The sequence below is a fragment of the Staurois parvus genome, unplaced genomic scaffold, assembly GCF_062004578.1.
Source record: "Staurois parvus isolate SC_StPar_1 unplaced genomic scaffold, SC_StPar_1.0 ptg000485l, whole genome shotgun sequence".
Taxonomy (NCBI): Eukaryota; Metazoa; Chordata; class Amphibia; order Anura; family Ranidae; genus Staurois; species Staurois parvus.
The window spans coordinates 318,529-344,195 of NW_028318281.1; the positions used below are offsets into that span (position 1 = coordinate 318,529).

A 25,667-nucleotide genomic window follows, 5' to 3' on the forward strand; every position below is an offset into this window, starting at 1 on the left:
CCCCTCCCCCCTGCACAGACGGAGGATCACTTCAGTGAGCAGCCTGACAGCCTCTCCTTTCCTCTCCCCGGAGGTGCAGACAGACAGTCTTAAATCACTTTGGAGATAGTGGGCAGACACTGCTAGCCCCACAAGTAACGAGCAATGGATGTCTCTGTCTCTTATGTCTCTCTGATGTCTCTTATCAGCTAGTCTCTTATCAGCTTGCTGCACAAGAATGCTGACAGCTTGACTTCCGGTCCCGAGGGAAGTGTACGTAAGTATGAGTATTACGTAAGCCGAATGTACTTAACTCGGGGACTGCCTGTATTTTCTCTATACAGTCTTTAATGTAAAGTTTTCATTTCTTTGAACTGATTCACTTTTTCTATCTTTTGTAAACCATTTAACCTCCTCGGCGGTATGATTATTTCAGATTTTTTGTGCTGAAAGCGGTACATTTTTTGCATGGAAATATGTAATTTTTTTATTGTAGGCTGTAATTCTTAGGAATAACTCACTGAAATCTGTCTGAACAAGAGTCTAGTAAACATCCCGGGTATGATAAAATTTGAAACACGAAATCATAAATTATAATTTAATAAATAATCATAAAAAATAATAATAATAAATTTAATTCAATAATATAATCAAACCAAAAACACTGAAATGTGAAATATAGCCCCAAGTTCGCACATCACTGAGCAAAGTCGCAGAATCGTTTTCAGTGTCTGATGAGGAATTTCCCCCACGAATCATTATCACTCAATTCTGCAAGTGGTTCTGATTTACTATCGCTGTTCTCTAGCCGGTCTAAAACCGCTTTTTGACCTAAAGGGACGCTTTTTGGACGCCATGGACGTTTCTCAGTTTCCAGGCAGAAAGAACAGTAAAAATGCAGGTAGGGCGCCGGACAAAGCACTCGGGACACAATGTATGTGAAATGGTTTGAAACAGCAATGTTTTACTATGTAATAATCATTTTTAAAAAAATGATATTTTTAAAAAATTTAAAATTTGCCGCTGGTTCCGGCGCCCGTACGTCCCGACGTCACAGGGACCGGAACACGGAAGCCGGATGCCGGCATCGGCCAGAGGAGATGGCCGGGGACGCTGCAGGGGACGCATCACAGGAGCGAAGGACAAGGTAAGCGCTGCAGGGACTCCCTATGCAACGCTGCATGGTAAGCCCGAGTGTAGCTCGGGGGGGTTACCGCTTTTGGTACTGAAACTTTACCCCGAGCTACACTCAGGAATATCGCTAGGGAGGTTAACAAAGCTGCATTGTTTTCTTTCAAGATCAAATCAATATTACTTTGATCTGTTGCCCAGTGGGGCCCATAGGCCGGTGCCTACTCTGCCTATTTGGCCATCTAGCACTGGTGTTCAGGTAGGATTGATGGAGTGGTTACAGTTCCTATTTCCAACCAAAATGAGAAATGATTTCTGTTATTCTCTGCTGCAGTCTGGATACACTCCATTGCACATGGCTTCCCAGTCCGGCCATGAAAGTCTCGTACGGCTTTTGCTGAACTATCCAGGAATTCATGTTGATGCTGCGACCAGTCGGCAGGTAACCACACTTCAAAATTCACTAAATATAAGCTGTTAGGATCAGATATTCACTCAGACACATCTAAGAAAGATAATATGAGAACCTTTAGGCTGGCCATACAGCAGAAGGATTTTGCTTGGATCATTTTCATTTTTGGAACATTTGTTCCAATTATTGGAGGTCATATAAACTTTTAATTTTTACCACAGTATCAAGAGCAGGGGTTGACTGACAACTTATGGGGCCCCCCGGGAAATAGGGGATCATGGGGCCCCCTTGTCCTTGCCCACACTCAAAGCACACCCAAAAAAAGCCTATAAAAAAGGTACCAGGGGCATTTCATGGGGCTCCCTACTGACCCCCGGCCATCAGGCAGTGCCTTGAATGGTCAGTCCGCCCCTGATTGAGAGCATTCAAAATAGCAGGATGGAAATTTTTTCTTAAAACAGTGAAATTCTAACTGTGAAAATTTGTACATATTGTAATTCGCATGTTTTAGGCGCAAATTAAACCTGTTTAAGACGCCTGGGGTTCCGTTTAGGTAGCAGTTCTGGATTAAATTTGAAGGACTTTAGAACAAGTTGGCTCAATGATGGACAGATTGATTGCTCTGATAATCAAATTTTCTGAATTTTGGTAAGAACAGGGCAGAACAGTGGCTAAATGGTTAGCACTTCCGCCTGGCAGTACTAGGGGTCGTTGGTTTAAATCCCAACCATGGCACCACCTGCCTGGAGTTTGCATGTTCTCCCTGTGCCTGTGTGGGTTTCCTCCCACACTCCAAAGACATGCTGGTAGGTGAATTGGCTCCTGTCTAAATTGGCCCTAGTATGTGTATGTATGAATGTAAGTTAGGGACCTTTGATTGTACACCCCTTGAGGGTTAGGGACTGATGTGAATGTACAATATATATGTAAAGTGCTGTGTAAATTGATGGTGCTATATAAGTACCTGAAATAAATAAACATTTGAATAAAATTCTATTGGTGTTTGGCCAGCTCTAGCCCTACCCCCAAGCTGCATGACCACACCTACTCTGCAAAGCTCTTCCCTTTCAATGATCTGGAAAAAGTGAAAATATGTAGTTTGGCTCTTTGAAACTAGATTACTATTTGGGCCTGGACCAGGGGCGGACTGACAACTCATGGGGCCCCCGGGCAATAGGGGATCATGGGGCCCCTGTGTTCTTGCCCAAACTCAAAAAACCCTATGAAAAAGGTACCAGGGGCATCTCATGGGGCCCCCTACTGACCCCGGGCCCTCGGGCAGTGCCCGAGTTACCAAATGGTCAGTCCGCCCCTGGCCTGGACTTACATGAAAGCAGAAAGTTGCAGTGAAAGTTATTTTATACTACTAAGCAGGAAGCAGAACCTGTACTTGTAAAGAGAAAAGATGGATGCCATTCAATACATACAGAATTACAATATTATACACAATAACAAAGTTTTTACATCCAAAATTTACACAGAGTTGGTTACAATAAAATATCTAAAAAAAAAAGGGTAAAATATACAATTTCAAAACTTATTTCAAAGGGCAATATCCCTTTAAGGAGATCTTTATTGGTAGAACTTTATTAATAAACTTGTATCTGTTTTAATATAATTTATTATTGCATATTTTAGTGCTGACTTTCTCCCTGTGGTCTCAAAACACTTACCCCCGGTTTACATCTATGTGGCCTGCGGGCCACATTTTGCACGGGTACAAGAGCCCATTCGTTTGAATGGACTCCCGTGCCCGTGAGACACAGGAAAGAAGTTTCTGCACTTCTTAGGTAAGGGTACCTAGGGTAATTCAATCAGTGCTGGGGCAGATAGGAGGTGAGGAAGCCATCTTGCGCATGTTCAGCAGGATATCATACTAGGGCCAAATAACTTACCAGCATGTCTTTGGAGGTAACCCGAATACCTGAAAACTCAAGCAAGCACATGGATGCAGAGCATGCACAGTCCATGCAGATAGTGTCCTGGCTGGGATTTGAGCCAATGATCCCAGAGTTGCTCTCCACATTTATAGAGAACATGCACATTCCATGCAGATAGTGTCCTGGCTGGGATTTGAGCCAATGATCCCAGAGTTGCTCTCCACATGGATAGAGAACATGCACATTCCATGCAGATAGTGTCCTGGCTGGGATTTGAGCCAATGATCCCAGAGTTGCTCTCCACATGGATAGAGAACATGCACATTCCATGCAGATAGTGTCCTGGCTGGGATTTGAGCCAATGATCCCAGAGTTGCTCTCCACATGGATAGAGAACATGCACATTCCATGCAGATAGTGTCCTGGCTGGGATTTGAGCCAATGATCCCAGAGTTGCTCTCCACGTTTATAGAGAACATGCACATTCCATGCAGATAGTTTTCCTGGCTGGGATTTGAGCCAAGGATCCCAGTGTTGCAAAGCAGGAGCACTAAACACCAAGCCACTGTGCTGCCTTAAACAGTTCGTGCCCCCAATTTTCATCTAGTTGTAATGTTGATCTCCTGGTCCACCGCTAGGTTCTGTGGTTCCTCCAATAGATCTCAACATCGCTACAGGATGCAGCAGGAGGTTGGTGGGAGGAACCACTGAGTGCATTGGAGGTCCAGGAGATGGCCACTCCTGGATGCGTCGGTTTCAGAAGAAGTCATTGAGGATGATTTGTTTTGAACAGAGCAGTGTTTGGTGGCATGGGCAACGGGAGAGGGAAGTATTTGGTAGCATCTTTCTCATAAAGACCTTACATATTTTATATTACTGACAGGGCCACTTTAAGATGCTCTCAGGGGTGTAAACTACTACAAGCGTCTTAACTATTTTTTCCTTGCTCATTTCCCCCACCCACTTCCCAGGGATCTTCACCCATCCATCTTGCGGCTCAGAACGGTCACACAGCAGTTGTTGGGCTGCTTCTGAGTAAATCAACATCTCAGCTGAGCATGATAGACAACCATGGACATACATGTCTCCACTTGGCGGCGGCGAATGGCCACAACGAGATGCTGAGAGCTCTGATTGGACAAGGAGCGGACATCAACGTGACCGACAAGGTACTAATTCTTTTTTTTAGTAGAGTAGGGGAGGGCTAGAACCTCAGTCAGATTTTTATTGTGGTCTGTGTCCCTGTTCAAAATTTTCTATTACTTTTTGTAATAGAAAATTGTTACGTGCACAGGACACAGAGCCCAGACAGCAGGAAAACCCCAACAGAGGTTCTAATCCTTCCTCACATACACTTCAAAGGCATAGTGCACCTTTCGAAAAATGAATAAATGCACCCACATTGATATATTAACTGAAGAACTGAAGAAATGGTTTGAAAAGGTTATGAAACATCTTCAACATTACAGATCAAGTCCAGCTGAATGTGATGAATACATTTTATAGCGTATCCAAATCACTTCTTCTTTGATAAGAATTCACACCTTCTCATATGTAGTTCACATAGGATTAACACCAATGAAGCCTTCCTGACCCCCAGGGTGGGATGTTGTAACTAGAATTGGGGGGGTCCACTATTTTTAGACCTCTTATCCTGTTCTTGGACAATAAACATCTACGCACTCCATGGTGTTGGTGTTATCTGTTTGGATATAATAATTGAGGTATGTTCCTGATACTCATTAGAACTGAAGAAGTGGCTTGGATACACTATGAAATGTCTTCAAAATTACAAAAGAAGTCTGGTTGTTAGAGCACTAGATAGGCTGAGAACTGAAAGGAGGAGATAACAAGACCAGTTGGTCTGCTCAACCAGAGAGATCAGTTTTGGCTGGTCTTCTTTACCAGCAGCTGGAGTACTCTGGAAATCAGGAAGAGTAACCAACCTAATGACGTTTGGAGGTAAGCAAGCAGTTAACTGTTCCACCAGAATAATATGAATGTTGACTAGAGTTCAGCTTCAAAATGTTTCAAATACATGCCTAAATTACAGGTATCTTCCTCTTCCAATGTCTTCTCTTTTCCGGTGATTCAGTCCCAAATGCTGCAACATGAGCATCGTTCTCTGCAGTAAGACCAGGCTGACGCATCTACAGGGGGTGTCCATGATGCCCTAGGCACACAAAAATTGGGTTGATGATGCCAGATGTTCAAACTACACCAAGAAAAGTCATTTTAGAACTTGTCTGCCAATCACTTGTGGTTGACATAATTGTCCATGTTTTCGTATGTAGAATGGCTGGTGTCCACTTCATTTTGCTGCCAAGTCCGGCTACCTTGACACTGTGCGTTACCTGGTGGAATGTGGTGCTAACCCGACCTTGGAATGTAACGACGGGAAGATGGCCATACAGTACGCTGCTGATGACAACCACCAGGAGGTAGTCAGCTTCTTACTGAAGAAAAACCACAACACCCTCAAACTGACAGAGGACAGGAAGGTAAGTCATCCTATTTAAGACAGCTTGTTGGGACACAGACTGACCCCCGGTTCACATCTATGCAGGTGGTGCCACTGCGGATCCACATGAAAATCTGTGCAGCCGCACCACCCGCACGGAGAATTGCGGACCCGCGGGCGGGTGCCATTAGGAAACGCAACTGTACTGGGAACCTAGGTTCCCATGCGGGCTGCGTTTTCCAAAGTAGTGCAGGGACTTCTTTCCCTGCATGTCACGGGGCACTGGAGTCCATTCAAATGAATGGGCTCTCATGCCTGTGCGAAACGCGGACCGCACGGCCGCATAGGTGTGAACCGGGGGTTAAAGCTGAACTCTGGCCCACTTAAGCAAAATACAATGTTGGCTCATTTTAGGGTGGAATGTAATAGAGAAAATTGCTGACTACCCAAATTTCAAAAAAGTTGTAGTGCTTTGTAAAATCTACATAAAAAGAGAATGCAATGATCTGCAAATGTTATAAACCCATATTTTACTCACAATAGAAAATATAAAACATATCAAATGTTTAAACTGAGAAAATGGACCATTTTGAGGAAAAAAAAAGGTAATTTAGAAATTGATAGCAGCAACACGTCTCAAAAAAGTTGGAACAGGGCCATGTTTATTACAGTGTGGCATCCCCTTGTCTTTTAACAACACTCTGTCACCCCCGGTTCACATATCCGCGTTCCCACGGGCCATGTTTTGCGTGGGCACGGGAGCCCATTCATTTGAATGGACTCCAGTGTCCCGGGACATGCAGCAAAGAAGTCCCTGCACTTCTGAAAACGCAGCCCACACGGGAACCGAGGTTCCCTGTACGGTTGCGATTTCCAGTGTGGGCGGCGTGCCATTAGAATTAATGGCACCCGCCCGCGGGTCCGCATTCTTCTGTGTGAGTGACGGATTTTTGTGTGGATCCGCAGCGGCACCACCCGCACAGATGTGAACCTAGCCTAAATATCTGGGAACGGAGGAGACCGTTTGCTGGAGTTTTGGGAATCTAACTGCTCCTAACAGTACTGGGTGCTCTTTGATGTATTTTGCATTTCAAGATGCGCCAAATATTTTCAATTGGTGAAAGGTCTGGACTGCAGATAGACTCTTCTAATACAAAGTCATGCTGTTGTCATAGATGCAGATGCAATATGCGGTTTAGCATCGCCTTGCTACAGTATGCAATGTCTTACCTGACGTCGTCTGGATGGGAACATATGCTGCCCTAAAACCTGGATATATCTTTCAGCATTGATGGTGCCTTTCCATATGTACAAGCTGCCTATTCCATACACACTAATGCATCCTCATACCATCAGAGATACAGACTTTTGAACTGAGCACCGATAACAAACCAAAATATCCCTTTCCTCTTTAGTCTGGAGGATGCAGTGTCCGTGGTTGCCAAAAAGAATGTAAAATTTCAATTCATCTGACCACAGAACAGTTTCCACTTTGCCACAGACCATTTTATTTGAACTTTGGCCCAGAGAAGATGGCAGTGTTTCTGGATAATGTTCAGATATGACTTCTTCTTTGTAATATATAGCTTTACCTTGCATTCTTGAATGGCATGGTGAACTGTGTTCACAGACAGTGATTTTTGGAAGTATTCCTGAGCCCATGCAGTGATGATCATCACATAATTATGTCTGTTTTTAATGCAGTGCCATCTGAGGACCCGAAGATCACAGACATCCAATATTATGTTTCGACCTTGTCCCTTGCACACACAGATTTCTCCAGAATCTTTTGATGATATTATGTATTCTAGATGATATTTAAAGTTTTTACAATTTTAGGTTGAGGAACATTATTCTGAAATTGTTGGACAATTTTTAGTTGCAACTTTACACAGATTGGTGAAACTCTTTACTTCTGAGACATTCTGGGGTTGATTTACTGAAACTGGAGAGTGCAAAATCTGGTGCAGCTCTGCATAGAAACCAATCAGCTTCCAGGTTTTTTTGTCAAGGCTTAATTGAACAAACTGAAGTTAGAACCTGATTGGTTCTATGCAGAGCTGCACCAGAGTTTGCACTCTCCAGTTTCAGTAAATCAACCCCCTCTGACTCTCCAAGATGCTCTTTTTATACCCAGTCATGTTACATTTAAAAACCGGCACTGACATATAGCGACAGCCAGTCACTGTATACACTGCTCTTCTCCTGCCTTTCTCAAACACCCCCCCCCCCTCACATCTGCAGTTCACACAGTCCCCTGTATCGGCACCTGTATCGGCTACATTTTTCCTATCTGCAAAATGCCAATAGGGTTATTTTTGGCTGATATGTTACAGTGGCTGAAATTTTGGTGCATCCCTACTAATTAGTTAAAAAATGTTCCCCCAGCTCTTCCTTGTTAGTACCACTTATTCTGCCAGCTTTTTGTTGTCGTGTCCCAACTTTTTTGAGACTTGTTGCTGCCATCAGTTTCAAAATTAATTTTTTTTTTTATTTCTTACAATGGTACATTTTCTCAGTTTAAACATTTAATGCGTTTTCTATTTTCTGTTTTGAATATGGCTACTTTCACACTGATCTGGTTTTATTCCTCTTTAAATTTAAAAATTAAATTTCATTTAAAAAAGCGGAAGAAAAACATGTGACCATGTATTCCTATGGAACTTCTCACACTGATCCATTGTGGGTCAGGTGTGTTTTTTAAAATCCTGCTTGCTGCATTTTTAGTGCACGTTTGGTATGGTAACCCCCCCCCCCTTCCCCCTAGAAACACACGTCCCCATTAAAATCAATGGAAAATGCAGCAAAAACGTAGCAAAAATTAATCCGTACTGTGTTTTTGGTGTGTTTTTGAGTCACATGTCATTGAGGTGGAATGCGACGACCAGAGAAGAGGTGCAACTTTGGGGAAACGGTCATTACTACCCGAACCAAAGGGGAGGAAGCCTACAGGATTGATGAGTAATATACAACCCCAATTCCAAAAAAGTTGGGACATTGTGTAAAATCTATATAAAAATCTGTCTGAAAAAAGACAAAAGTCCATCCAGTTCAACCATAGAAAAAAAAAGTTATAATCCTATACCCATAGTTGATCCAGAGGAAGGCAAAAAAACCCAGCAAAGCATGATCCAATTTGCTCCTACCGGGGAAAAATTCCTTCCTGATCCCCCGAGAGGCAATCGGATATTCCCTGGATCAATGTTACCTATAAATGTTATATCCAGTTATATTCTGTGTATCCAAGAAACAATCCAGGACTTTCCTACAGCAATCCACTGAGCTGGCCACAACCAACTCTTGAGGGAGTCTATTCAACATTTCCATATTTTAGGCTACTTTCACACTGATCCTAGCAAAAACGCAGCAAAACACGTTTTTTTTTTTCTGCGTTTTTGCTAGGATCAGTGTGAAAGTAGCCTAAAATATGGGTTTATTAGAATTGCAACTCATTGCATTCTGTTTTTTTTTTATATAGATTTTGCACAGTGTCCCAACTTTTTTGGAATTGGGGTTGTACATTACTCATCAGTCCTACAGGCTTCCTCCCCTTTGGTTCAGGTAGTGATGACCGTTCCCCCAAAGTTGCACCTCTTCTCTGGTCATCGCCTTCCACCTCGATGACATTACACAGACAATGCAGGACCATCAGCTGCCATTGTATGTGATGACATTGAGGGCCCACTCACATGGTGGAAGTGGAAGCAATGAAGACTGGAAGGATGTTATTACTCTATAGTACATCCCCCCAGTATATGTGAAACATACTAGGTGTGGGGGGGGGGGGGGGGGATCGGTTGGAGGGGTTAACCAAATTCAAGTTTGTAGCTATTTTGATACTGTCAGGCTTGAGTTGACCCAAGGTCAGTGGGCATAGCATAATAAGTCAAATTCAACTTTTTTTTCAGTAAAACAGCAAAGTAAGTCCATTCACAGGCAACATTTTAGCTATGCCTAACTTCTACACGCAGTACAAGGCTGATTTTGGCCAATAGAATACAACTTACCTTTTCTTAAAGCAGAGGTAAACCCTACAAAATCAAAAAACGGCTTCCAAATAAAATAAATAAAATATCCAAAAAATCACAATAACCCTAAGATTGACACTCAAAAAGTCACACTTTCACCCTTGAAAGTCCGGAATAAATAATAAACCCTCTTAGTGTCAGTGAATCTTCTCAATTCTTTTTTTTTTTCGATATAGTAATCCAAATGTATGGTCGACTTCTGTTGTATGCCTCCAAAAAAATATATAAAAAACTGGACATGGCAATTCATTTATATATGTTATGATCATTTGAATATTGAGGATAATACACTATACGGTTTTTTTTTTTTAGCTATATATTTTTTGGAGGTATACGGCAGAAGTCGACCATACATTTGGATTACTATATCGAAGAAAAAAAGAATTGAGAAGATTCATTGACACTAACAGGGTTTATTATTTATTTAGATGTAAACCCTAAATGGATTATTTTTACTTTTTTAAATATTTGTATTATACAAAATTGGCATTTTTTTTGTTTTGAAAAATTCTGTTTTCACACAGTTTTTTTTTATCTCAATGCACCAATCACCTCCAGCCTTGTACAGCCATTTCTTGTTTAGGTGCACTCATTCTAGTGTCAGCTGCACTTCCTTGCTAAAGGTGGGTTCCCTGAGGGTGACAGCAGCACAGCATGAGTACTGGACACCCATAGTCTTCATTGAATGTATATGTGACAGAGTAACAAATCAGGAGAGCAATTATTATTATTATTATACAGGATTTATATAGCGCCAACAGTTTGCTCAGCGCTTTACAATAACAGGAGACAATACAGCAACAATACAGTTCAATACAAGAGGGATAGGAGGGCCCTGATCCTTGGAGCTTACAATCTAGGAGGGAGGGGCTAGTGGTACAAAAGGTAGTAACTGTGGGGGATGGACTGGTTGGAAGAGTAGAAGATTCCATTATTAGCTGAGGGCAGGATAGGCTTTCTTGAAGAGATAGGTTTTCAGAGATCGCCTAAAAGTGAGCAGAGTAGGCAATAGTCTGATAAATTGGGGTAGAGAGTTCCAGAGGATGGGGGAAGCTCTGGAAAAGTCCTGGAGATGAGCATGGGAGGAGGAGACAAGGGATCTAAAGAGCAGGAGCTCTTGCGAGGAGCGGAGAGTACGGTTTGAGTGATATTTGGAGACAAGATCGTTGATGTAATTTGTGGCAGAGTTATAAATGGCTTTATTCGTTATTGTTAATGTTTTGAATATTATCCGTTGGGCAATGGGAAGCCAGTGGAGGGATTGGCAGAGAGGGGTGGAGAACACTGAGTGGAGGCCAGTGGAGGGATTGGCAGAGAGGGGTGGAGAACACTGAGTGGAGGCCAGTGGAGGGATTGGCAGAGAGGGGTGGCAGATACAGAACGGTTAGTAAGGTGGATGAGTCTGGCAGCAGCATTCATGATAGACTGAAGAGGGGATAGCCTGCAATGAGGTCGGCCAATGAGGAGGGAGTTACAGTAGCCAAGGCGAGATATAACAAGGGAGTGAATAAGTTGCTTAGTGGTTTCCGAGGTTAGGAACGGGCGTATCTTGGAGATGTTGTGGAGGTGAAGTCTACAAGATTTGGACAGCGATTGGAATTGGGGGGTGAAAGGACAGATGGGAGTCTAGGATTACACCTAGCACCCTGGTATGAGGGGAGGGACTGATGATTGTGTTATTGATCTTGATGGAGAAGTCAGGGGAGGGGGCACAGGCTGGGGGGAATAGTAAGAACTCAGTTTTGGAAAGATTGAGTTTGAGGAAGTGGAGTGACATCCATGCCGATATGTCGCTTAGTAGGTTAGTAATGCGGAAGGAGACTGAAGGGGTGAGGTGAGGGGTAGAAATATAGATTTGAGTGTCATCAGCATAGAGATGGTACTTAAAGCCATGGGAGTTTTATCAAGTGACCAAGGGAGGAGGTGTAGATGGAGAAGAGAAGGGGTCCAAGGACAGAACCTTGAGGGATCCCTACAAAAAGAGGGAGTGAAGAGGAGGAGGCAGCGTTATAGGTAACGCTGAAGGAGCGCTCCGATAGGTAGGAGGAGAACCAGGAGAGAACAGATTCTCTGAGACCAAGAGAGTGGAGTTTTTTGAGGAGAAGGGGATGGTCAATTGGGAGAAAGTGACAGATTGTTGTCACCATATAACAGGAAGCACCTGAACAAAGACCTTCATAGCAAGATCACAGGTAGTATTTTAATAAAAGCTTTAGATTTACAAAGATTTAAAATTACTTTTGGTGGAGATTTTCAGCTATTATTTCTACAACTACTTTAAATCCATATTGCATGTATAGGCTACTGAGTGAGGAGGAGCTGGGAACTCCAATAGGTCAATCTCACCACTAGAGAACCCACATGAATTAAAAAGGTGGTTGGTGACTCGACACATGAACATCCAACCAAAATGAATGTGTAGACAGCTGTAATTCTTATAATTAACGACTAATGCATATTGTGTCTGCTTTAATATTTCCTAGTTGATATGTTTGCTTTTTTCAGTTTGTCTTTGACCTAATGGTTTGCGGAAAGCTGAACAACAACAGAATCATAGAGGAATACATTATAAACTCGAATGCTCCTCTGGATACTGCTGTGAAACTTTCCAGAGCATTCAATGTCACTGCACTGAAGGAGAAGGAACGGTCAGTGGACCTACTCAACGCTGCCAAATACAGTGAAACGATGGCCACGGAGCTCCTGACCATAGCATCTGGCAGCAAGAACGCCGGGTACATCCTCAGGTCAGTGGATCACCGTGGAACTTCCATACTCGACTGCCTAATTGAATATGAGCAGAAGAATGTTGTGGCCCACCCAGCTGTTCAGAAGTACTTGACCGAAGTGTGGTATGGCAACTTAGACTGGACTGCCTGGAAGTTGGTCCTTCTCTTTTTTTCCTTTTTAGCCTGCCCACCCGTTTGGTTTGTGTTTTCTCTACCTCTCAAGCACAGGTTTAATAAAATCCCCATCATGAAGTTCATGAGTTATCTGGCATCTCACATATTCCTAATTGTATTATTTATCTTGACCACCGTCTATCCTCCACTGAGCCCCATTCATGAAGGACATATGGTGCCTAATTGGAACGAGTGGCTTTTGTTGGCCTGGCTGTCGGGTATGTTGGTTTCAGAACTTACCCACCAACAAGAGCGGGCAGGTCTTGCCTGGATTCGAGTGTTTGTTTTGGGGTTTTCCGCTGTTGCTTTCTTCTGCCACCTGCTTGCATTTTTCTTTACAGACATAGATCGCCTTCACTGCCTTTTTGCCAGAAACATTTTCCTTGGCATTGCCATGACTCTGTCTTTTGTCCAATTTTTGGAATTCCTCACTTTCCACCACCTTTTTGGACCTTGGGCGATCATCATAAGAGATCTCATCAAAGATCTGACCAGGTTCGCAGTCATCCTTGCTTTGTTTCATGTGGCCTTCACCATGCAGCTGTCCGCTGTCTACCAGCCAGTCTACCCAGAGCCAAGTACCAACTACTCATATACTGGGACAATGATATTTAGAAATGATTCCAACATCCAGGACCCTATCGACATCACTGTTCTCTTGTTCTTCTCATTGTTTGGCCTAGTGGAACCAGGAAGCCTTCCATCTCTCAGCAGGACTCCACAATTCACCTTTGTCATTGTTCGCTTTGTATTTGGAGTATACCTTGTTGTAACTCTGATTGTTCTGATCAATTTGCTGATTGCTATGATGAGTGACACATACCAGCGAATACAAGCTCAGTCGGATACAGAATGGAAATTTGGAAGAGCCACACTCATCAGAGACATGACCAGAAAGCCAGGAACCCCATCTCCTTTCAACCTTTTAACAAACCTGTTTTACTACATCAAACTTCTCTGCAAGCATAAAGGTATGACTGAAAACACCTGTTTGTTTGCCCTACAATGTCCCTAAACCCATGGGCTTAAATAATAAGTGGTCAGTATATTTTAATATTATTATTATTATTATTATACAGTATTTATATAGCGCCAAAAGGTTTGCTCAGCGCTGTACATTATAGTGGGGGACAGAACATGAGACAATACAGTAACAAAACAGTACACGAGGGGTTCAAGGGCCCTGCTCTTTCGAGCTTACAATCTAGGAGCGAGGGGAAGTGGTACAGGAGGAAGTGGCTGTGGGGGATGGAGTGGTAGGAGGAGTGCAGGAGATCGGCTGTTAGGTGAGGGTGGGGTAGGCTTCCCTGAGGAGATGGGTTTTCAGGGTGCGCCTAAAGGTGAGGAGGGTAGGTGACAGTCTGATGGATTGGGGTAGTGAGTTCCAGAGGATGGGGGAAGTCCTGGAGAAGTCCTGCAGTCGGGCGTGGGAGGAGGAGACCAGGGAGCTAGAAAGTAGGGGGTCTTGTGAGGAGCGAAGATTACGGGTAGGGTTGTATTTGGATATCTGGTCGGTGAGGTAGTTTGGGTCAGCGTTATGAATGGCTTTGTATGTCAATGTTAGTAGTTTGAATTTAATGTGTTGGGCAATCGGAAGCCAGTGGAGGGAATGATAGAGGGGGTGGAGCCAGTGGAGGGAATGACAGAGGGGGGTGGAGCCAGTGGAGGGAATGACAGAGGGAATGACAGAGGGGGGTGGCAGAAGCAGAGCGGTTGGTAAGGTGGATGAGTTTGGCCGCTGAGTTCAGGATAGACTGAAGCGGGGATAGCCTGTGTTGGGGTAGGCCGGTGAGAAGGGAGTTGCAGTAGTCAGAAGGGAGTTGCAGTAGTCCTAATATCCTAGGAAATTCCTAGCTACTAGTGGAGACTTAACACTCAACAGCAGGCAGCTCTGTATTCATTAATACATCAGTAAATATTTTTTTTTGAAATGCAGGTAGTGTAAGTACAGCAGAGTTCAGAGTCAGGGTGGGAGAAGCAGCACAAGTAGCCAATCACTTGTGCTGCACTGGAAGGTGCATGGTGATAGGATGAAAGAGCAGAGTGAGAGAGAGATGAGTTCCTCAACCTGCTGCTTCTTTCATTGCCCAGGGACCTGTCAGCAAATTTAGGCCCCTGCCACAGTTCAACAGAGCTGGGTAAATCTTATCGCTGGATGGACAGAAAGACATATCCTTTGGCAGGTAAAACAGCTCCCATATGGATATGATTTCTTCTGCACAAGGATCGAAAAAGACTGATGCAGTAAAATAATGAACACAGAGTTGCATTCATTTGTATCTCTTATATCTGTTAACGGCTTTAACATAACATATCCAGGACTACCAATTCCTGCTTTTGTGATTGGCCAGCTGTTTCTCACAAGGACTGGTCCTGTGACTATAGGAAGTGACTGAATTCAGCTTCAGGAAAGCATTGCAAATAATCATGAAATTCTGGTGAAATTCTTGCAATGTATGAAATTGTTTTCTCCACAAAAGTGTAGCCAAAGGCTCGCTGTATGGTCGAAATGGGCGCCCCTCCTCGATCCATGGCCATCCAATAACTCAGCTAGCAAGGAGATATCTGTTTTGACAGATGGCACTTTTCTCCTTCTCCAAGCTCTTGCCTGGAACATTTTAGCTGATTACCTTCCCCCCTTCCCTGCATTCCTTGTGTGACACTTGTCTGGGGCAAGTGCTTGGAAAAGGAGAAAAGTGTCATCTTTGAAAGAAGTCATCCGCTTGCTAGCTGTGTTATTGGATGGCTGTGGCAGGAGCCTTATACAGCACATTGGAAGATGGGACAAAGTACTTCATGTACTTTGTCCCTGAGGAAGAAACGAAAACACAGGTACCAACCCACTCAGAACCGTAGGTGCTGCCTGTCTAAGCCATAAATTCTAGTAGGAGCCAGGAGGGGTGGACATCCCCCAAGCCATGCTTTCTCCAATCCTATAACAACTATGCAGGAAGGTCTAACACTGCTCATGAAAATTTGTAACTTCATCTAGAAAAAAAAAATACAGCCATTCCTGTGTTTTTACGCCTGAAGAATTTAACTAATCTTCATGTCAATGGATGGCCTTCCAAACTCTTCACTTAGATTTTCCATATTTTCATGAGTTACGTAACAAATGGCTGTTTGCATACAAAAGTTCAGACCAGGGGCGGACTGACCATTTGGAAACTCGGGCTCTGCCCGAGGGCCTGGGGTCAGTAGGAGGCCCCATGAGATGCCCCTGGTACCTTTTTTCATAGGCTTTTTTGAGTTTGGGCAAGGACACAGGGGCCCCATGATCCCCTGTTGCCCGGGGGCCCCATGAGTTGTCAGTCCGCCCCTGGTTCAGACACAAGCACAGTGGCACCAGAGGTGCTCAGATGCTTTCATCACTACTTGTTTAATATTGGTCAGCATGTGCTGAAATAACATCTTAGAGCCGGAGTAAGGTTTTAGACATTCTCATTTTATCACTTGGCAGTGTCATCAAGGCTTGGTAAATGCTGTCACCTAAATAGCGTCTTTAACTTGAAATTCCTCTCATTCTCAATCAGTACATGTACTTTTTCATAGGAAAGGTGTGCTCGGTTAATGCCAGAACACTAATGAATGAAGAAGATATAGAGGTCTTCCCGGACACTCACTCTATAGACTTGCTGGCCCACTCATCGTTCTGGTGGGTTAGGACCACTGCCAAGAGAACCGTGCAGGTTTCACCAGAAGGTAACTAGCCATTTCACCAATGACCACAATCAAAATCAATGACCACAAATAAAAAATGATTTCCATAGCCAAAATTAAAACATTTTATTTCTTTTTGGAATGTAGGCCACATAGGTCTCCAGCATGTATGTTGGGATACACATTTGGCATTATATTATAGCAGATAACACTTTGGGGTTTATTTACTAAAGCTGGAGAGTCCAAAATCAGACTCCCTTCTGCATAGAAACCAATCAGCTTCTAACCTCAGCTTGTTCAATGAAGCTTTGGCAATGAAACCTGGAAGCTGATTGGTTTCTATGCAGAAGGGAGTCTGATTTTGGACTCTCCAGCTTTAGTAGATAAACCCCTTTGGGTCTATGGCATTGCAACACTAACACCTAAAGTGTATGCATACCTAAATCTTTTTTTCGTTTTAGATATAAAGTGGGGAAGAGTTAACTCGACCTGGTTGTTTTTGCTGCCTGTGTCCCACTAATGAGATTTCCCTTGTCCTGGAGCTACAACAGGAAATGAAAGGAAATTGCTCCAAAGTGATCGGAATTCCCACCTTAGGGAGATGTCATAAGAACAGTTGTCCTTCTTGAAGGCCTTTTCCCTCAGATCTTGCCCTACTCAAATTTTTGGGATTTTCCCTTACTTCCTTGGTATCAATGGCCATCGGGACGAATAGAGGGGTGGGAAACCAAGAAAAAAATTGCCTTAAAGTAGACCTTCACTCTCTTCTAACACCTACCATTATCCCCCCCCCCCCCACCACTGTTACCCAATCCACCATTACTATTTTTCCTTTTTGGGTTAAGTACCTTTTCTGCAGGACCCAGCCTTGCACCTCCAGCATTTTTGCCCAAGCAAGAATGACTTTCCCCCACTCCCAGGAGCATTGAGGAAATTTCCACTGCACTGCGCATGCAGAGGGTGATCTACACTGTATTTTGTATGCGCTATGGCAGGTCATGGGGAAGGCACCTTATAGAACCTGGAAGAAGCAGTAGGACCTGAAGTGCTGAGATGGAGTGGCAGCTTACACCAGACAACGCTGGTTTCACTTGGCATGAGTATGCTTTTGTGGGAAATGCAGCAGACTAATAGGTGGAAAAGAATATAAAGAGTGAAGTGAAGTTTCTTTCTAACATACATTTTGAAATATATGTAAAAGCAAACTTTTTCCTATTTTCAATAGTTACACCCTTTGCCAAGTTAGTATTGCTGTCTTTGTTCCTGTTCGGGAGATTCATTACCCTATTTGTTCTGAAGACTACTGTCAATGAGAGAAAGTGAGGGGAAATCCAACATTTTAGAATTGTCACAAAAACAAGAGGTGAGGGTAAATCTTTCATTGGGGACACCTCTTCTGGTGACAACTCTCTATAAGGAAAATTCTGTTCACTTTAGGAAAAAAAGATTTGTTCCCACTTTTTGTTGCGTCTGCAGGACAGGCAACCTGGCAAGATTCAGTCCTATGAAAACTATGAAAAAAAGTTAGCCTATGTGTGAATTTTCAATTAACTTAAATTTATTTATTATTTATTACAGGTACTTATATAGCGCTGTAAATTTTTACGCAGCACTTTACATATATATTGTACATTGACATCAGTCCCCGCCCCCGAGGGGCGTACAATCTAAGGTCCCTAACTCACATTCATACATACACATACTAGGGACAATTTAGACAGGAGCCAATTAACCTACCAGCATGTCTTTGGAGTGTGGGAGGAAACTGGAGTACCCAGAGGAAACCCACGCAGGCACAGGGAGAACATGCAAACTCCAGGCAGGTGGTGCCGTGGCTGGCATTCGAACCAACAACCCCACTACTGCCAGGTGGAAGTGCTAACCATTTAGCCACTGTGCTACCCCATAAATAAACTAATTCCACCTACATTTTATATTACCAGAACTGATACACTAACACTTTGGGTCTCAATTTCAGATTAATGATATACTAACTCTTGGAAACACTTATTTTAGGATTCTTAAACAATGAAAAATGGACACTTGGGTTTTGGGAATAATGATATGCTGATACTTGGGGTCTCAGATTAGGAACAATGATGCACTGCAGCCTTCAGTCCCAGGACACATGGGGGTTTATTTACTAAAGCTGGAGAGTCCAAAATCAGACTCCCTTCTGCATAGAAACCAATCAGCTTCCAGGTATCATTGCCAAAGCGTCATTGAACAAGCTGAGGTTAGAAGCTGATTGGTTTCTATGCAGAAGGGAGTCTGATTTTGGACTCTGCAGCTTTAGTAAATAAACCCCATGGGGTTTGACTTACTAAAATTGGAGAGTGCAAAATCTGGTGCAGCTGGGCATGGTAGCCAATCAGCTTCTAACTTCAGCTTGTTCAATTAAGCTTTGACAAAAAAATACTTGGAACCTGATTGGTTTCTATGCAGAGCTGCATGGAAACCAACCAGATTTTGCACTCTTCAGTTTTAGTAAATCAACCCCCATGGTGTCCAAAATAAGGACCTAATATTAAGGGTTCCAGAATAATATACCCACACTTGTGCTCCCATACATTAACACACTGACACCAGGATCCAATAACACACTGACACCTGGGGTCCTATAACAACATTTTAACACACTGACTCCTGGGGGCTCAGAATCAACTCAATAAAACAATGACACTTGTGAAAATTTACCTTGGGGTCCTTGAACAATGGCAGTTTGACATTTAGGACGTCTGAATAATAATATACTAATACATGGGAACTTAGAACAAGAAAAATGAAATGCTAATACTAAGAGCCTCAAAACAATTGATATACTGATGCTTGGGGCCCCAGAATAATTACTATACTCACATTTGAGGTCCAAGAAAAATGCTATACTAACATTAAGGGTCCAAAAACAAGGATATACTGACTCTTGGGGTCCAAAAATAATGATAATCTGATACCTAGGGTCAAAAAAATAATGATATACCAACACTTGGAGTCCCAGAATAGTGATATACTGACACTTGGGGTCCCAGAATAGTGATATACTGACACTTGGGGTCCCAGAATGATATTATACTAACAGTTGGGGTTCCATAATGATGATTTACTGACAGTTGGAGTCCCAGAATAATGCTATGCCGACACTTGGAGTCCCAGAATAGTGATATACTAATAGTTGAGGTCCCAGAATAATGATATAGTGACACTTGGGGTGCCAGAATAATGATATACTGACATTTGGGGTCCCAGAATAATGATATTTTGACACTTGGGGACCCAGAATGATATTATACTAACAGTAGGAGTTCCAGAATAATGACATACTTACACTTGGGTTCCCAGAATGATATTATACTAACAGTTGGGGTTCCAGAATAATGATATGCTGACACTTGGGGTCCCAGAATACTGATATACTGACACTTGGGGTCCCAGAATACTGATATACTGACACTTGGGGTCCCAGAATAATGATATGCCGACACTTGGGGTCCCAGAATTCTGATATACTGACGTTTGGAGACCCAGAATGATATTATGCAGACAGCTGGGGTTCCTAAATAATGATATATTGACACTTTGGAGTCCCACAATGATATTGTACCAACAGTTGGGGGTCACAAGATAATTATATACTGGCTCTTTGAGTCCCAAAATAATGATATACTGACAGTTAGGGTTGTGAATAGTAAAATACTGACAATTGGTGTCTCGATACAATAAGATACTGACACTTGGCAATATTTTTCCCCAGCCCAGCTACCTTGTGCCCCCATCCCTCCAATGCACACACTTGGGATACTGGAGATTATGGAGGGGGCTGGGAAGCTCTAGGGCTGAGATTGAGGAGCACTGGATGGAATAGCAGGGGGCGGGGGCATGTTTCACTGCAGAGGGCTAAGCAGCAGACTGGCACCATGGCCACCCAGTGCCACTCTGTAGAGTGTTGTGGACCCTGCAGGACAGCCCTTTGGAATCCAGAATACTTTTCAACCCTGAGCTTAGTGACATCAATGGCAACAGCACCCAATGTCATGGCCTATGTTACCTAGTAAGAAATCCAGTCTTGAAGGTTCCCACAGGTCCATTTCCTGACTCATTGAACTATGTGAATGATACGTGCTTTTTTTTATGAAATCTTGAAAACAAAAAGCCATTTTTATTATGAGTTCAGGGAAAATCAAGCTGAAGTTACTGATTTCCAGTAGGAAAGACCAAATAATACAAGAATCCTAATTATAGTATAACAGCATGCGGGAATTATTATTAATAACTAGGATGAATCACTCATATGGTGAACATCCCCCATAATCACAATTTCAGGGATCAGAGAGTTGGAAGCCAGTATTGCAAAAGAAAATTGAATATTTTCGTGAAATCAGACTTCCTCTGGCTGGGGTGGAACAAAACCTCCCAGCATCAATGCTTCAAATAAATCAGTTTTAAGGCTCATGTACACTGCAGCTGATAAACTGACGTTTAGGAACTGTTCAGCGTTTTTTTTTTCAGCAGCCCCTGAACTCTCCCTAATGTTCTCCTATGTGTCCATGTACACATCGTCGTTTACAGTCATTTACAGGCAGTTGAGTTTACAGTCGTTTTTTTTTATGCAGAAAACTTACGTTCAGCAGTTGATTTTATCAGCGTTTCAAACACAAAATGCTTGTAAACGGGTCTAAACGTGGCAAATCGCCTTTATAAGCGTTTGTGTTTGAAATTTTTTTTAACTCTTCCAGATGCGGTCCAGAGCCTTTTTTCATTATAAAAAATGCATGCAAAGAGTTTTCAAGGTACTCAGATGGACAAAACACTGAACACAGGATGTTCCTACCAAGCTTGTCACACATTGGAATGACCAATTCACACCTCAGACCTCTCCCACCCTTGGAAACAAAAAGTTATGTTAATGACCATTCACACCTCAAACTCCTCATGAAGACCCCCTGCCAGGTGACCTTAGTGACTCCCTCCACCAGACACCTTTCCCACCCTTGGAAACAAAAGATATGTTAATGAGTATTCACACCTCAAATTCCTCATGAAGACCCCCTGCCAGGTGACCTTAGTGACTCCCTCCACCAGGCACCTTTCCCACCCTTGGAAACAAAAGAAATATTAATGAGCAACTCACACCTAAGCTAATCTCCACACATACTGCTGTCTCTGCTTCTACTCTTTGTATTTTTCTGAAACAGTCTGAAATAGTTAATAATTTACCACTTTTCAGTGCATTCTGGGCATTTGGGAGGTTCTCCTGTGCTTATCTTTAAAAAAACGCACATAAACGTGGTATGCAAACGCGGCTAAACTGACTTTTTTAACCTACGTTTTCCAGCAGTCAGTTTCCATCGTTCAGAAGTGTCCCGTGTACATGGGGCCTTATTGTCTAAGTCAGTGATGGTCAAATTACAAGGGGACTTTGGGGGCTCCTGATGTCATCAAGGGGCCACACATAATAGTAATAAGAATAGATGCTCCCAACACAAGGTGGTTACTGTGGGTACATGACCAAAATCCTACAGTGCTTCATGCTAATATTGACTAAAGAGAATTCTGACAAAGACCATGGACTTTATAGGCACTGCAGCAGCATGTTAAAATGTTTCAACACTTCATTGAACACATACATGTGTAAACCGCTTACCAAATATAGAATCAATGCACATTAAATTACTATCAAAGAACCCCAAAACATCAAATGTGTGCCAAGTCTCGGCAAAAGCTACGTAGGGCACTCTCGGTGTAATCACATCACATCATTACATCAAGAATACCCTACGTAGCTGTTGTCAAGACTTGGCACACATTTGATGTTTTGGGGTTCTTTGATAGTAATTTAATGTGCATTGATTTCTTTTTACATGTTATATGGCTATGCTATATTTGGTAAGCGTTTTTACACATGTATGTGTTCAATAAAGTGTTGAAACTTTTTAACATGCTGTTGCAGTGCCTATATAGTCCATGGTCTTTGCCATAATTCTTTTTTTTCCCAGACATAATAGTAGGCGAGTCAATGTCAGCCTTTCTCAACCTTTTGAACATTGAAGAACCCTTGAAATAACTTCCTGGTCTCAGAGAACCCCTGTCAATATTTATTATATCTACAGCTCATGGTGTGATGATCATTAGGAAAAATGTTCCTTACGTTTGTGGTCATTGGGAAGATTCCCTAAAAGATCACTTGTGTCAGTAATAATTATTTGAGATGCAAAAATTGCTCATTGCCCAAGGAACCTGTAGCAACTTCTGGAAGAACCCTAGGGTTCCATGAAACCCTGGTTGAGAAAGGCTGGTTCATGTAGTGGTAGCGGCATGGCAGTCACCTAGTATATCTTACTAAGTACTTCTTCCTTTAAATTCATTCCTTACAATCCCCCAATATAAATGTGAAAAGATGGGTTACAATAAACCAGGTGCCTTAAGTCAACATCCTCTTTTCACCCTGGCTGCCATACTTGTGTGTGGCTTTCTTTGTTCAGCCTACAAGAATCTGTCCCTTCCATGAAACGTTCAGTTGGTTGCATTTAACTCCAAGTCCAAATGTTCCCAGTTCTGCCCTGTTATTACCTAATACAAACTTACTATGTGAAGGGTGCAACTGAGGATAATGGTACTAAAAGTGCACTTATCTATTAAAGAAAACCACCCACCACTGGGAATCTGTAGTAACCCAAATCTATATTCTGAAATTGTTATAATAGTGCAGTTTTACCTCTCAAGGATGCCAGTTTTTTTATATTATTTACTTGTATTCTCTCCCTGTCAGAGCAGTGTAGGATCTAAGGCTGCCCAAACATCTGCCTGGACTCAATTCTGATGAGAGACACTCCGAAAACTGTCATATAGGAAAGATGCTGTCAGGATTACAATAAATGAAATACTTTGTTAATCAACAGTTTGGTCCTCCTCCAGTAGCCTACGGGTAGACAAACTTTGACCCTCCAGTTGTAGCGAAACTACAGTTCTCACGATGCATTGCAAGACTCTGACAATCACAAGCATGGCAGGCAGAGGCATGATGGGACATATAGTTCTGCAACAGTGGGAAGGCCAAAGTTTTTCTGTCCCTTGCCTACACAGAAGGGTTGATTTACTAAAAGCATATCGACTTTTCTTTTTTGAAGGGAAGTTGCACTTTGCAAGGGAAGTTTCCCTTGAACTTAGTGAATGAGGTGAAGCTCTACTGCCTTCCATCATACAACCATGTGCAAGCAAAATTGCTGTTTTAGGCATGATGGGACGTATAGTTCTGCAACAGCGGGAAGGCCAAAGTTTTCCTGTCCCTTGCCTACACAGAAGGGTTGATTTACTAAAAGCAAATCGACTAGTTTTTTTTTTTTTAAGGGAAGTTGCACTTTGCAAGGCAAGTTTCCCTTGAGCTTAATGAATGAGGGGAAGCTCTACTGACTTCCATCATCCAACCATGTGCAAGCAAAAATGCTGCTTCTTAATTATTTTTTACATGTGATTGGGTATTCTTTGCAAATTTGGAAATTTCACCAAATTAGCTATGCTTTACATAAGGGGTGTCCAAGTGCAGCAGACTATGAATGTGGCCCAAAACAAAATCGAAAACTTACTTTAAAATGTTGATTTTTCTGGGAATTTTATATTAAAATGCATTTACACTTCGAGAAACCAAGTGGCCAAAGAAAAATTTGACAATGTCTCTTCACTGGATTTTTATCTTCCCAAAGTAAAATCTCCCACTCTTCACAATCACACCTTACTCATGTCATCAGTTTCCGGCAACATCTATATTTGTGAGAACTATTTTCAAGGATGAAGCACATGGAGGGCTAAATTAGAACCAAAATATCTGATGAGCACCTTGAGAATTCATTGAGAATTGCTACTCCATCCATCCAACCAGATATTGATGGGTTAGTTTATCACAAATTGTGTCACATATCACAATATTTTTATGTTACCCTTTTTTACTTTTATAATAAAAAAAAAATTACAAAAATAAAGTTTTATTCCTCAGATAGTTACAGTTTCTATATCAGTGATCGTTAACTTGTGATCTGTTTGACTTTTTCTGCTCATCATCTATCCTTATTGTTGGTGTATTTTTTGTGTGGTCCATGACAATTCCTGTTCTTCCAATGCGGCCCAAGATGGTCAAAACGTTGGACACCCCTGCTTTAGGGAAAACTTCCTTTTGGGTGGGGGGCCCGTGGAACCCAGCTCTTTATGGAGAGGTGGGGAGACCCCTGTCTCAGCTCCCCATATCCTTATTATGTGTAAGTCACCCTGTGCCTGTTAGGGGTACAGGGTGATCTGTCCTAATATTGTGTAGACATGTCTAGGAGATAGGTGGGGTGGGGGTTGTGGATTGTTTGGAGTTATGTGGTTGCATCCCATTGTTCTATTGTGTGTCTGGTTTGGGAGCAAACTATTATGGGATGTATGTGTTTATGTGTATTAGCTTAGTGGGCGGTTGTCTCCAGCAGCCCTCCCTCCTGATGGGACTGTCTGCTGGTGTGAAGTTTGAATACCTGTGTGTCTCTTGTTACTAAATGTAGATTGCCCCGCCCTGTGTCATTATACAGGGAGGGGGGATTGCCTCCTGAGTGTATATATCTTGTATCTGTGTTCAAATAAAGTAGTCTACCTTCTGGCTTACTTCAAATCTGGTGTCGTCTAGATCTTGGGGTAACAATAGCCAGAGTCACTGGTCTCGTGTTCCAGAGCCTGAGAAGCAGCTTCTTGACGCAGATACCCAGTTGTGGGTGTCTGGGGTCCATTACACTTCCTTGAAAAGCGCAACTTCCGTTGCAAAGTGAACAACCTATTTGCCTTTCCAGAGTTTCGGTTTTCAGCACTGGGCCCAGGCAGAAGACGCGTCGGCCTGCATGGGGTCCTTACATCCTGACACGGGTTCATGTGTCTGTTCAAACATGGAGAGAATACAAGTACATAACAATACACATACTCATACCTTAAGAGTGGTGACTCAAATTCATAAAATGTCTATTTCTTACCATTTCAATGATCTGTCTTATAGATTTCCACTACACTGCAGGAGACAGTAAATCTTTCTAATGTTGTGGTCAGGTCACCCTGATCTTTACTGGTTTATTATCAGTAGATGTAAACTGGTAAAGTGGACTAATATGGAAAACTCAGAAAGGCAACTAACATGGATAATTTCTCCGGCTGCTTTGACGTCAGTCATAATTTATGGTGAAGAAGAGACCGGTATAGTCT

General features: G+C 42.6%; 1 protein-coding gene across 1 annotated transcript in view; it reads left to right on the forward strand.

Annotated features, from left to right (window-relative positions):
- The window catches only part of LOC149452295 (uncharacterized), a 192,827-nt gene that overhangs the window by 162,225 nt on the left and 4,935 nt on the right, over positions 1 to 25,667 (forward strand). Inside the window, exons 23-27 of the mRNA XM_089689531.1 lie at positions 1,445 to 1,552; positions 4,374 to 4,571; positions 5,697 to 5,903; positions 12,397 to 13,765; positions 16,347 to 16,496. Of these exons, the coding sequence (XP_089545657.1) occupies positions 1,445 to 1,552; positions 4,374 to 4,571; positions 5,697 to 5,903; positions 12,397 to 13,765; positions 16,347 to 16,496 (2,032 nt within the window). The remainder of the gene's footprint in view (positions 1 to 1,444; positions 1,553 to 4,373; positions 4,572 to 5,696; positions 5,904 to 12,396; positions 13,766 to 16,346; positions 16,497 to 25,667) is intronic.